This window comes from Girardinichthys multiradiatus, chromosome X (genome assembly GCF_021462225.1).
Source record: "Girardinichthys multiradiatus isolate DD_20200921_A chromosome X, DD_fGirMul_XY1, whole genome shotgun sequence".
Taxonomy (NCBI): Eukaryota; Metazoa; Chordata; class Actinopteri; order Cyprinodontiformes; family Goodeidae; genus Girardinichthys; species Girardinichthys multiradiatus.
The window spans coordinates 24,985,415-24,998,310 of NC_061817.1; the positions used below are offsets into that span (position 1 = coordinate 24,985,415).

At 36.6% G+C, this 12,896-nt stretch overlaps 1 protein-coding gene across 1 annotated transcript; it reads right to left on the reverse strand.

Annotated features, from left to right (window-relative positions):
• Positions 1–8,725: 8,725 nt before the first annotated feature.
• On the reverse strand, positions 8,726–12,154 carry LOC124863136 (immunoglobulin lambda-1 light chain-like). Its single transcript, XM_047357382.1, has 4 exons — positions 12,031–12,154; positions 11,605–11,938; positions 10,147–10,268; positions 8,726–9,190 (listed from the first exon to the last, which is right to left on the reverse strand). Exons 1-4 carry the CDS (start codon positions 12,068–12,070, stop codon positions 8,865–8,867), a joined length of 822 nt encoding a protein of 273 aa, XP_047213338.1. The 5' UTR covers positions 12,071–12,154; the 3' UTR covers positions 8,726–8,864.
• Between the last annotated feature and the right edge of the window lie 742 nt (positions 12,155–12,896).

A 12,896-nucleotide genomic window follows, 5' to 3' on the forward strand; every position in this document is an offset into this window, starting at 1 on the left:
CTGACAGCAGCAGGTGAGACTGGGGAGCATCTTCTCCCGAACCAGATCAATAAGTACTGGTGCCCCCCAGGGGTGTATTCTATCCCCACTCCTCTTCTCTCTGTACACAAATGACTGCACCTCATCGGACACGTCCGTGAAACTCCTGAAGTTTGCAGACAACACCACTGTCATTGGACTGATCCAGGACGGTGATGAGTCTGCATACAGACAGCAGGTGGATCAGCTGATACACTGGTGTTGTCAGAACTACCTTGAACTCAACCCATTCAAGACTGTGGAAAGGGTGGTAGACTTTCGGAGAACACCACCCCCATACATCCCCCTCACCATCCTCAACAACACCGTGTCAGCTGTGGACCACTTTAGGTTCTTAGGAACCACCATCTCTGAGGACCTGAGATGATCTTCACACATAGACACTGTTCAAAAGAAGGCCCAGCAGAAACTGTACTTCCTGAGGCAACTCAAGAAGTTCAAACTTCCACAGGAGCTGCTGGTCATCTTCTACATTGCCATCATTCAGTCTGTCCTGTCTTCATCCATCTCAATGTGGTTTGGCTCATCCACAAAACAGGACAGGTCCAGACTGCAACGAATAATCAGGACTGCAGAGAGAATAATCAGGGCTGACTTTCCCTCCATCCAGAACTTATACAGGTCTAGGGTCAGAAAAAAGAGCTGCAAAAATCTCTACAGACCCCACACACCCTGCACATAAACTGTTCAGAGCTTTACCTTCAGGCTGTTGCTACAGAGCACTGTTCACTAAAACCAGCTGCCACAGTTTCTTCCCCCAGGCTGTTTCTCTGATGAACATTCAATAGAGTACAAAACAACAGCATACAGATGTTGCAAATGCACCTTTTTATTTATATATGTGTATATTTGTATATTGTATATATGTATACTCTTTAATGCAAAAACAAACACCAGAGAGCAAAGTGTACATACAAATTCCTTGTTTGTATGTACGAACTTGGCAATAAAGCTGAATAAAGCTGATTCTGAAATCCTTGGACCTAAGAGAGAATAAAAAGTAGACATATAATGAATATTTTAGTTTAAACCAAAACGATCTATAAATGAGGATCTCAGTAGAAACAAAACAAAATATACAATGAAAGAAAAAAATTAGCATTGTTTCTGAGATCTTTTCCCTCTTATGCTCCGATATAAGTTTCCTTAGAGACAGGTTGAATCATAATAAGAGCTGGTGGTGCGCATTGTGGCATGGTGTGGAAACAATCATCTCATCTTGAACGTGAATTAAATAAAATAATAGATTGTAAATTTTAAGGCCATAGACTATTTCTATCATGGGAGAAGAAGTGGAGGTGGTGGAGGAGTATAAATACCTCGATGTTCACCTGGACAACAGACTGGAGTGGAAACTGCAACTGTGAAGCCATCTACAAGAAGGGACAGAGCAGACTGTACTTGAGGAAGCTTAGGTCCTTTGGTGTTTACAGCAAGATGCTGCATATCTTCTATAAGTCTGTTGTGGAAAGTGTGATCTCTTCTGCCATCATCTGCTGGGGAAGCAGCATCAGAACCAGGGACTTTAAAAAGCTCAACAAGCTGATAAAGAAGGCTGGCTCTGTTCTGGGGACTCCTCTGGAACCTCTGGAGATCATTGTGCAAAGAAGGGTTCTTCATAAAATGAAGAACATTATGGAGAACCCTGAGCATCCTCTTCATCAGACTGTCGTACAACTGCAGAGTGTCTTCAGTCTGAGGCTTTTTCAGATCTGCTATAAGACGGAGCGCTACAGGAGATCCTTCCTGCTCACAGCCATCAGCATCTACAATGGAAAGAACCTGCATAATATGAGCTACAACAACGTTTAATCTCCCTTTGGGATTAACAAGGTATTTTTGAATTGAATTGACTTGAATTGAATACTGAATCTGTATAATTATGATAAAAGAAAGAAAAGTCACACAATAGAGATTGTAATCCAGAATTTATCTAAACACCAGACTGTGGGGATTTTTCTTCTTTTATAAGTGTGTTGTATGATCCAGTCTGCACTGATAGAAGTTAAAGATCTTTTTAAGAGAAATTAGAACCAAAAATCTCTGGAACTGATAAGAAATTTGACTAATTGCAAAAAATTATATGTTTATTAGTGTGTCTAAAGTCTAAAGAAGCCAGGTTATGAAGCTGAAAATGGTAACTTCTCCTAAAATGTGACTGATAGATTTTATTCTAGTAACTTTAACAATGGTGAAAATGAGTTATTTACTTTTTCTAATGCAGAACATGGCACCTGCTGATTATTTTATAAATAAAAATAACTATTAAAAAAAGGTACAAGATATACTTAAAAAGAAAATGACAAGTGTTTTCTCTTTCGGTTACTTTTTAGATAACTATTTGAGATCGATGAAATGATATTAAGCAGCAGCACATGTTATGTCTTTGTGTTTAAAGATGGTACAGATGAACCGGACTGCTGCCCGGTTAAACTCCATTTTAGCAGATTGCCTCATCTGAGTCCATTTATCACTACAACTGTCTGCAGATATCAGCAGATTTTACAGATCTAATAAAGAATGATAATCTGAAGCAGAACAAAGCTTAAATATTTCCAATAAAACATGTTTTATTTTCTGTACAAGAAAAATGTGGAGTAGTGATTTTTATTTTCCTGCCTTTAAAATAACTATCCTGCTTAAACTAACAAGATGATGAAATCTCCTGTGTATTTAGGCTTTAGAGAACAAGTTGCTTCATCCTCCATCAGAAATAAAATTATCCCCACATAAAAAATCTTGAGTTATAGAGAATGGATAAATGTCAAACTGGTGGAATAAATCACTCCTCAGTGTTTTTCAATAAGGGGTGGAGGCAGTTTATGGAAGTTATGTCTTTTCTCTTTAAGTCTGTCTTTAAAGATGGATATAAACTTTATACTGACTGTTTGATGAAATCAATAATACGTTTCTACTCACTTAATTCTGTGTAGTGTTTGTGAATCAGCAGGTTTCAATCACCTCTAGCAGCTTTAGAGACGGATGCTGGCTGTGACTGTCAGCTCATATGGTTAACAGATTGTATTACAGTAGACAGTAAGAATGTCATTTTGGAGCCATGATTCTACATCAAACCCCTCCTCTGGATCTGAGCCCGCAAGCAGCGCTGTTGCTCCCAAACCAGTGACTGCAGATTATTAAGAGGAAAAAGTCAGGAGATCACATCCCATCAAAACTATAAATAGGTTATTTATTAATGTAAAAGAACTCCAATAACCTGTGAAGCTATAGTGGAAGAGATCTGTGTGTTTTTTGTTTGGTGCACATGAAACCAGCAGTGTGAACACATGTTAAAATATCAGATCGTGTCACCGCCCTTCATCACTGACGTAGAGAGGAGCAGGTGGAGAAAAAGCTCAAAGAGGTTGGAGAGGCAGTTAGAAGATACTTTATTTTTTATTCGTGTCATTCCAGAAGGATTTTACTCTGTCTTTGGCTGACCTGACTCACACCAAGGTAAAATACAAATAGGTACGTGTTATTTTCATCTTCACTACTGTAGCTATACAAACATTGAATAAGTGACTATTTAACCTTTACATCTAAATCTGTCATCTAGACTTATTGTCTTAAAAATAGTTTTTGCAGATATAGTCATAAAAAAATAGTAAAGCACGTTTTCCAAGTTTTTCTAGATATTTCTGCTTTTATAAGTTAGAACGATGGAGATGCAGGTATGGGCTCTGTTCTGCATGCTGTCAACATCTGGAGCTCAGACATGGAAACAAGAAACCTCCCCTTGGGATCCTGAAGGCATGGAATAACCTCTTTTTTCTGCAAACAATGAAGAAATGAATTGAGACTCACATACTCTTACACCACCATGTTAATATCTATGTTCAGCAGAGCATACCAGCAGTAAGACCTGCACCAACATGACTCAGGTACTGGACAACTGGAAGTTTGCTATTGTAACCCAAGTGAAAGAGCTGCTGATCAATGACCATGCCTCTGTTCTCCCAGAATACACAAGGTGAGACCCAATGACTCACTGCAGTGATGCTACAGAAACAAGCTCTAAGATAAGGTCTGAAGTCTGAGTGTGAGAGATGGGAAATGTTTTTAAACAACCATTCATAAAGACAGTCAACATAACTCTTACAACTTAAAAACTTATGTAACATGTTGCTGTGTGTTAAGTGATCTCATTGCAGACACTCAGCCAAAAGAAAAGAGGGAAATGTTTCAGCCACATGTTTTGCTAAATCTGGTGTTTCTTAAACTCTTTTAGTCATTCCTCCAGAGACAGGGGTCATTACAGAGCTTACAACCATTTAGAGCAACTTGGTTTGAATTTTTTTTTTTTTTTTTAAGATACCTTTGTTCTAATCCCATGATTGGAAGATTTATTGATGGTTGTGTGACTGTTTTAATCTTTTGCCATTTTGTCTTGGCTGTTTTCTTTTTTATTTCCTGGTATAGTGTGAAGTGTAGCAGAGCCGACGTCTTAAAAAGTTTGAAGAAACACTGAGATAATTTTAATGATTTCATGTCTACATGTTTTAAGGATCCAGCCTCTCTCCGAGGCTCTGGGAGACCTCTACCAGCAGTTTAACTCTCTAAAGGACGAGCTGAGAAGACTCACCTCAAAGTTTGATGGAGTAGAGACGTTTGTGGATGATATTAAAGAGGGGAGATTCACCGTACCTCAGCGGCCACCATTCAGGATTCCTCCCAGCTTTGGTGTGGGGTCTTCGCTGGGAGCGCAGAGGAGGGTTCCTGATAGGAGGATCCTCAATCAGCCAGCACTGGTCAGAGCGAGGAGTAGAAGCACACAGAGACAATAAAACTGTTGATAACCGTCTGCTGACTGATGTTAAAGATTTTGTTCTATATTTTTAGAATGGTGATTGTAAGGTGAGAGGGTGTTGTGGACTGATCATAAATAACAAAATATATCAGCGATGTCATGGGGCACAATGTTTTCCTGCTTTTCTATGTCATATTCTGCCACAAGGTGGCATTATTCACCTAATCATTTATCTTTCTGCTGGTTTGCGTGCCTGCAATTTGTTGAAATTTAAACACAGAGGATATGCTTTGTAAACAATATAATCAATAATCTGAAATATTTACAGCAAATTCTAAACAATTCTACAATGTGCTTTGCATGCAGGACTTCAAATATCCACAGCAGCAAAGGAAAACTACACACCTTCAGAAGTTGACATACTTGCGACAACTAGCAAAGAGCATTGAGCACACATGTAGTATAAACAAAGCATCTGAGTTCAGTGCATAGCAATAAAGATTAATAATAATATCATATACATGTTTCAGGAAGGCGTCCGTTAAAGGAAATGATTTTTGTTAAAATGATGATAACTGTCACTGGTTTGTACTTAATGTTTCTACTCAAACAATGAATAAAAACATATAAAAACGTATAAACCTGGCTAAATGGACTTTACCGCTTGTTGTTTTTGTGTTCTTTTCTGTGTACTCACCTTACAAAAACAACTGACCCCTGGAGAAGGTGAGTTAGAACTATGATGGACTGGGATTAGTGCAGAGTGTGACTGCTGGAATAAGCTCCAACACTTCAGAACAGGCCATAAATGAATATGCCAATGTCTCTTAATGAATATATTTATTCATTTTTTTTATTTATAAGTTTATTTATTAGTTTTATTTTATTTTACAGTGTTTCATAGTGTGCAGTTGCGTCACACACAGACCAACAGTGGGATAGTTGCTGCAAATAACCTCAACCCATAGAGAAGCTATCAAACCCATAACCATGTTAATTATTTTAGCTACTATCCTCAGCTGCTGCCAGTAACAACAGAAATCAATTAGCTTTTACAATTAAGTGAGAAATATTTTGTTGTTGTTGTTTTTAATAATTGTATGATTGTTCTAGAAGTTTATGTGCTCATTTATTCGACTATTTAGGGGGTGGTGGATTCTGCCATCTTCTCTGCTTAATACACTCTTAGGCTCACTAAAAGTCCTCCCCACTACTCTTAACACTTGTTCACTTTAGGAGCTCTCGGCACCTGGGGCCCAACGTGCATGATATTTTGGAATATAATAAAAAACAGGGGGATGATGAAAACATGATACAAAAAAGACTAAAACCCAAACACTTAAGGAATATAATAAAAGGATTTCATAGCCAACGGGTGCCCAGGTCATGTGGCTCTAAAAAAGGCCTTAATCATCCTTATGGTTGTTAAGAGGTATTTGTGGTGATAAAATGTTTTACCAAAATGTGCTATATGGTCAGATATTTCAACTTTGGTCTCATTTAATTAAAAGACATTGCTGCAGGAGACTTGCGTTTCATTCAGACACAACTGTGCAAACACTTTTTAATCTACCAAACAAAGCTTTAAGCTTCCACAATACAAACAGAATCAATGTGTTATTCAGACAAGGAACCAAGCTGATTGTAAGAGGTAAGGATTTCTTTTAATTACAATTAAATAAGACCCATTGTTTTCATATTTATTTCTACTCAATTTGTTTTCTTTTGCTTCATAAAATGGAATCTTTCATGCAATATAAAGTTCAGCTAGGATAGATGGGGGACAGGATTTAAAATAAAATGTAGCATTTCTTTTCCTTAAATATAATATCTAAACATAGAATAAAACGAAAACACCTATTCAGGAGTTTATGATGACATCGCTCTCATTTAATTTCTGTGACTAACGACAGGTAAATGATTACAAGCCTTTCAATCATTTTTTTGTTTGATGTTTTCATTGCAGTGAAAATAAGGTGCAGACTTTTACTCAACATTTTTTTTTTTTGTGGGTGAAAAACTTAACTGTCATGTAGGTTTGGTTCTTATTTTTTTACACCACTTTTTTCTAAAATGTGAGTTGAGACACTGAGATAAATGCTCTATAATTTGAAAATTGACAACAAAAGCATACATAATAATGAACTACTGTTTTAAGTTTTACCAATCTGCTAGCACACTTTCAGTCTTTCATAAATGGCAGTCTTGCTGTGTATTCATCTTTAATCATAATATTATCTTAAACTATGTAGTTATAATTCTGTCCACCTTGTCCCTCCAGGCTCCCTCCTTCTGTCCTGAATGTCTCCCTTCCATCCAGTGTTGAGCTCCAGTCCAACAAAGCCACTCTGCTCTGTCTGTCCAGTCAGTCTGGACCCTTTGCAGATGTGAGCTGGCTGGTTGGTGGGAGTCCAGTGACCAGTGGGGTCTCTACCAGCACGGCTGTTCAGAGACCAGACCAAACTTTCCACATCCGAACATGATTAAGGTTTACACCTCTAAAGTGTCTTTGGACTCCCAGACTGCAGAAAAACCATCAACAAGTCAGGATGTCCTGTTGAAAAATAGCAGAGGACTACAACAGTCCTTGACAATCTGCTTTACTTGCTGAATACAAAGTATTCTTGGTAGAACATGGTTTTATCAACTTTGCAGTTTGAAATAAAAAAAAAAAAGGTAATACTGAGAACTTAAATGTTCTCCTTTATATATGTTTAGTTTTGTTTTAATTTTCAGCTAGTAACTAAGGACATGTAAACATTCTAACGAGATACGATAAACAAGACAAAAAGGTTGGAAAGCATCAATTTTTATGTGTTATCCGACACTGCGGACAGACTGATGTTGAGGAGCAAAATAATGAACTATGAGTCCAGTGCAATGATAAATAGAGTATTAATATCCAACAATCACAGGTTTAATACATTTTTAGCTAAATTTAGTCTAAAATATGTAAATGTTTATATAGACATACTGGTATTAGGTGTTAACAAAACAGAGAGGTTATACAAGTAAATATGTGTGGTTTAAGTTGTGTAAAATACTTTTGAGAAATGAGGGCAGATGAAACTAACTTTTCATACTCTGTCAGTGATGCATCACCTATCTAGTCCTCTCTCTTTCTGTTCTCACAGGATGCAGCTGCAGATCTTCCTTCTATTTTTATATATTTATGTAAATTAAGGAAATCAAGTTTTAGCTGCCTGTGGAAATGCAAACATTTCTTTCTTTCTTTACACCACTAATCATTAAGTTATCAGTGAGTTAAAAATCAACTTTCATGTGTTGGAGAAATAGGCGATGAGGCGCTGGTGGAGGTTTTTCACATGATGCTGAATCTGGAGTGGAGGAAGAACAAGGATGCAATCTGCAGAAATCATGTGTCTGAAAATTACAGATCCTTGTGGTGTATTTGATTATTTTTTTATTTAAGTTTCAAACATGTCATTCATGAATCTGTTTTAATGTGAGTTGATGTTTAAAGTCTCAGTCTTAGCGATTGCTCTCTCTGAAACTTGACTTCATTATTTACATATAAAAAGAAAAAAGCAGAGGAGTCTGCAGGTGTTTCCTGCAAACAAAGAGACAGAGAGGAGATGCTTAACTGACTGTGGATGAAAAAAAATCAGTTTCACTTGTTTCTCTCATTATCAGACTTTTCTCACAGTTACATGACTTACTTAGACACTATCTTTAATGTTTTAGACTGTTTTACCATTATTATTATTACCATATTCCCAATATGTCAAACTTCATAGTTTGAATCTCTGGATGGAGAGTAGCTATATGAAACAAACTGTGAAAACACAAATAAATAAATCCAAAGGTTTTTAACAACCAAATGAAAAAAACATCACATTACAGGCAAAATGCTGTACTTTGGCACAGCTACTCTCATTAATATATAAAGAAATACACATAATCATACATTTTGCATATAACTGATATTTATTTATGGAAAAAAAAAGCTACAGCAGCATTAATTGTCAAAAAACACATTCCAAGCAGAAAGAAGCATTGTTCCTAAATCTTGCAAACAATAAAGAAGAATATAAATGATGGTTGTGATCCTCTGCTATTCTTCACCAGGACATCCTGACTTGTTGATGGTTTTCTCTGCAGTCTGGGAGCCCAAAGACACCTTACAGGTGTAAACCTTGTTCATGTTCCAGTCTGATGTCTGGATGGACAGAGAACTGCTGATGTGGAAAGTCTGGTCTGGTTTCTGAACAGCCGTGCTGGTAGAGATCCCACTGGTCACTGGACTCCCACCAACCAGCCAGCTCACATCTGCAAAGGGTCCAGACTGACTGGACAGACAGAGCAGAGTGGCTTTGTTGGACTGGAGCTCAACACTGGATGGAGGGAAGACAGTCAGGACAGGAGGAGGGAGGCTGGAGCCTGGAGGAACATGGAGAACATCATCAAATAACTACATGATTTAGTCAACAACAAAGCATTACTTGGTCAAAACAAAACATTTTTAATGATACAGAATACAGCAAACTTTAGCCACTCTGTATTATAACTTCGGTTGATTAATAAAAAAAAAGGGCATAGAAGATGTGACTTTGGTTTTAGATCAGTAATAATTAATAGTATGATAACAAATTATTTAGATCACCCTACAGAAAATAAAAGACCCGCATTATTTATGAAACACTTTGTGTGTTTTTGAATTTATTTATCAAGCAATAAGTTCATTATTTGTAACTAAATTTGATGCAAATTATTAGATTGCAGAATATTTTTGTCAGCATATTTAATCAGATGTTTTTGTTTTAGAGAGTTGTGAAAGTTAAAAATTCATGTTAACTGTTAACTTCATGTGATTTTAAAGAGAAAGATAAAATGAAATTAATCTTACTGATACTGCTGTGCAAACAATAAACTAAAGAGCCGATTATATGTGACTTCTTTTTCAATTTCTCTGTAACTACATTTGTAATAAGTGTGTCAAAGACCAAGCACAACGTTGTATATTTAAAACAATGTTATAAAAAAACCTTGAAAATATATTTTTTAAATAATTTACTAACAAAAGTTTCTGTTATCTGTGGCACCTCTGGATTTTTTATCAAAGCAACACACAAATACAAAAAGCTTATTAAATGTCTATTTTTATTCTATGAAAAAAACTATTATTGTTAGTGAAATGAAAGAGAAAAGTAAGAAAGACGAAATATGAATGTTGCAGTTTAAAACAACTTCTTGTCCTGCTGAAACTATCTTGACAGGAGGCATCTGGGTCAGTGTTATCGCTGCATCAACATCTGGCAACACATGCAGAGAAACACATGAGTACAAGGTTTGCATGTGAAAACATGTCATCCTAAAGTATCTGAGAAGAATCTTACATGTTAGAGCAGTGATGAGACTGCAGAGGGTCCCCAGCATGTTGTCAGTTTGTGGTGTGAATGTTTGGTTCTGTCCAACTGAAAGGCAAACAGGTCGAACTGAAAGGAGAGCAGCAGAGGCTTATAAATATCTTTTGGAGAGAAGAAGTGAAGGAGGAGGAGTTCTTTTTTGTAAGGCATGATACTTGTCCTACCAGCTGATAAGTTTCTTTTGTTTTATCATTTTAAATACTTCTATTTTTGTATTAAATCATGTTGATATAACTGCCTTGTGCTGCAGATGAAACTTTCAGATGTTTTTGAAACAGATGTTTTGCAGCAGTAACTGTTCTGCAGTGTAAAAATAACATTAATGAAATTTAAGCATCGCTGTGGACAGATCTTGGATAAAACTGGGCTTTTTAACTGCATTATGGAGGCAGAAGAACAAATACTGATTACAAGGAACATCTAATATGGTTAAGGTTACAATTAAAAAATCGGTTTTTTTTTGGCACAAGACATGTTTCTTACTTTATATGAATCAATGCTCGTCCTTTCACTTATTTGTTACAGTGTCAATCTTTAATTTTAAACTTCTTTATCTTTTTCAGGGGTTACAGGGGCCTGGAGTCCATCCCAGCTCACACTGGGTGAGAGGGGGAGTACAACCTGGCAACCAGTTATACACAGGTTAGGTATACAGGAGAAGAAAACCATCAGCCATCCACTCATGTTGACTCACATCTAAGATGATATTTAGAAAAATCAAGCGCTGGGTCAGAGCTCACCATCACCATGCTGCCTTAGAACTGCATGAAAACTCAGTTGAATTTGTTTTCTTAACTCAAACATTCGAAGCAAGTCTTTTTATTTTAAAATTTACTTTCATATGATGTGATTCATGTCACATTCAGAGACACTCTGATTTCCATTATATTTTTCCACAGTATTTAGGGGTGTAAAATCTTAAATGTTTTAATAATGTTTTCTTTTCTCATTGATAACAAAAACATTGCAAATTATTAAATGTATGGGACATTTGAGTGAAATGTTTCGATTTACATATATTGTGAAAAATATCTCTGGACTACTTTAAAAAGGCCCTCTGCCATGATCTTCACAATGTGTGGACTTTATTACACATGAAGTTTTTTTATGTGTAAAGAGGAACTTTTTATGATAAAGAACCACAATGTTTAATGATAGTAATAACATTAGTAATAACAGTTAACACATTTTCAACAAGTCACAACATTACCATCTGTTTAAATACTACCATATATATTCATATACAATATTTAAAAAGCAACAGTTGACTAAGGGGCTTCACAATTTTACCAAACAATCATAAAATAGTATAAAGAATAAAATTGTAATTTTTTTTTAATCAATTTAATAAAAAACATAAAAGTTAAGAACTGAAAGCATAAAAAGCAGAAGTGTTTGTATTCAGGTTTTTGTCATGGTGTGAATCACTGTGATATGTACTCTTTCACAGAGTCATCCCATGTTTGACAGTAATAAACTGCAGAATCTCCTTCTTCTATATTGTTGATGATCAAACGATAATCTGATGTTGACTGATGAGTGGATGTGAACTTTGGAGATGAAAACCCAGAACCATAGCTGGGTGAACTCCAGCCATGATAAAATCTCAGCATATAGAGAGGAACTTCTCCTGGGATCTGTCTGTACCATTGAGCAGCGCTGTTACTAACAGTCCCCAGGTTACAGTCCATGGTGGCTGTCTCTCCTTTCCTCACTGTCACAACAGGATGCTTCTGTGTCACCACCGTCACACCACTCACACCTGGAAACAACAAAATCACATGAAGTCAAGAAAAACACACAGACTGATCAATTCAACAGGAGCTCCAGTCTGCAGTCAGTCATCCTCCTTACATGTTAGAGCAGTGATGAGAGTGCAGAGGGACCCCAGCATGTTGTCAATATGTACTGAGATGATGTTGGAACTTGAAAAGTGACGTTACTGCTGACAGATGAGAGAGTTTAGAGGATGAGGAGAGGAGGTGCTGAAGGAGGAATTTATTACAACACAGAACCTGAGAGAAACTGGCAGGAGGAGGAGCTTTCATCAAATCTACATTGTAGTGTTTTGTAGTTTTTAGCTTTATCGAAGAGTATTGTTGAAAATTATTGTGAACATTATAAAGATGAAAATTTAGAGCTTCATCACAAGTCTCATGTCTGTATCTTTTGAGGATCCAACATCTCTCTGAGGTTCTGGGAGACCTCTACTGGCAGTTTGCCTCTCTTAAACACGAGCTGGGGAAGGTCGACACAAAAACCATAAAGACAGCAGATTAACTGTTCCTTAAATGCCACTTTAAGAGATAAATGGTTCTAAAAAATAGGACAGTATTACAAATAATGCAGACATAAATTTGTGCAGAATTATCACTCTTTTTTGTTGTTTCAGGTTATGCCACTAGATGGCTTCATTCACAACAACATCTGTCAACCTGCTTTTACTGTACATTTATCTCACTAACACATGTGTTGTATAATATTGAACATGATTGGAAAACGTTTTAATGTCTATTGCTTTAACTTGTTTTACAGTAATGAAACAGGAAAATAACCCAATGCAATGCAGGATAAGAGTTAATGTCACTCATTGACTGGTAAGAAGCAATGTCCCTCCAGTTTCCTGTGATAAAGTAATAATCTGTAAAAGATGAAGCTGTCTATCTCCTGGGGAGAGCTGGGACAGGCCTCAGCTACCATGTCTACCCAAGTAAAAGCAA

Bases quoted from the DNA above. Each gene is read 5' to 3' on its own strand.
- LOC124863136 (XM_047357382.1), bottom strand. From the start codon at position 12,070: ATGCTGGGGTCCCTCTGCACTCTCATCACTGCTCTAACAT. The intron at 11,939-12,030 runs GTAAGGAGGATG...TGTTGTTTCCAG, and splicing joins TCTCATCACTGCTCTAACAT to GTGTGAGTGGTGTGACGGTG. The intron at 10,269-11,604 runs GTGATTCACACC...AAGATATTTATA, and splicing joins GTGAAAGAGTACATATCACA to AGCCTCTGCTGCTCTCCTTT.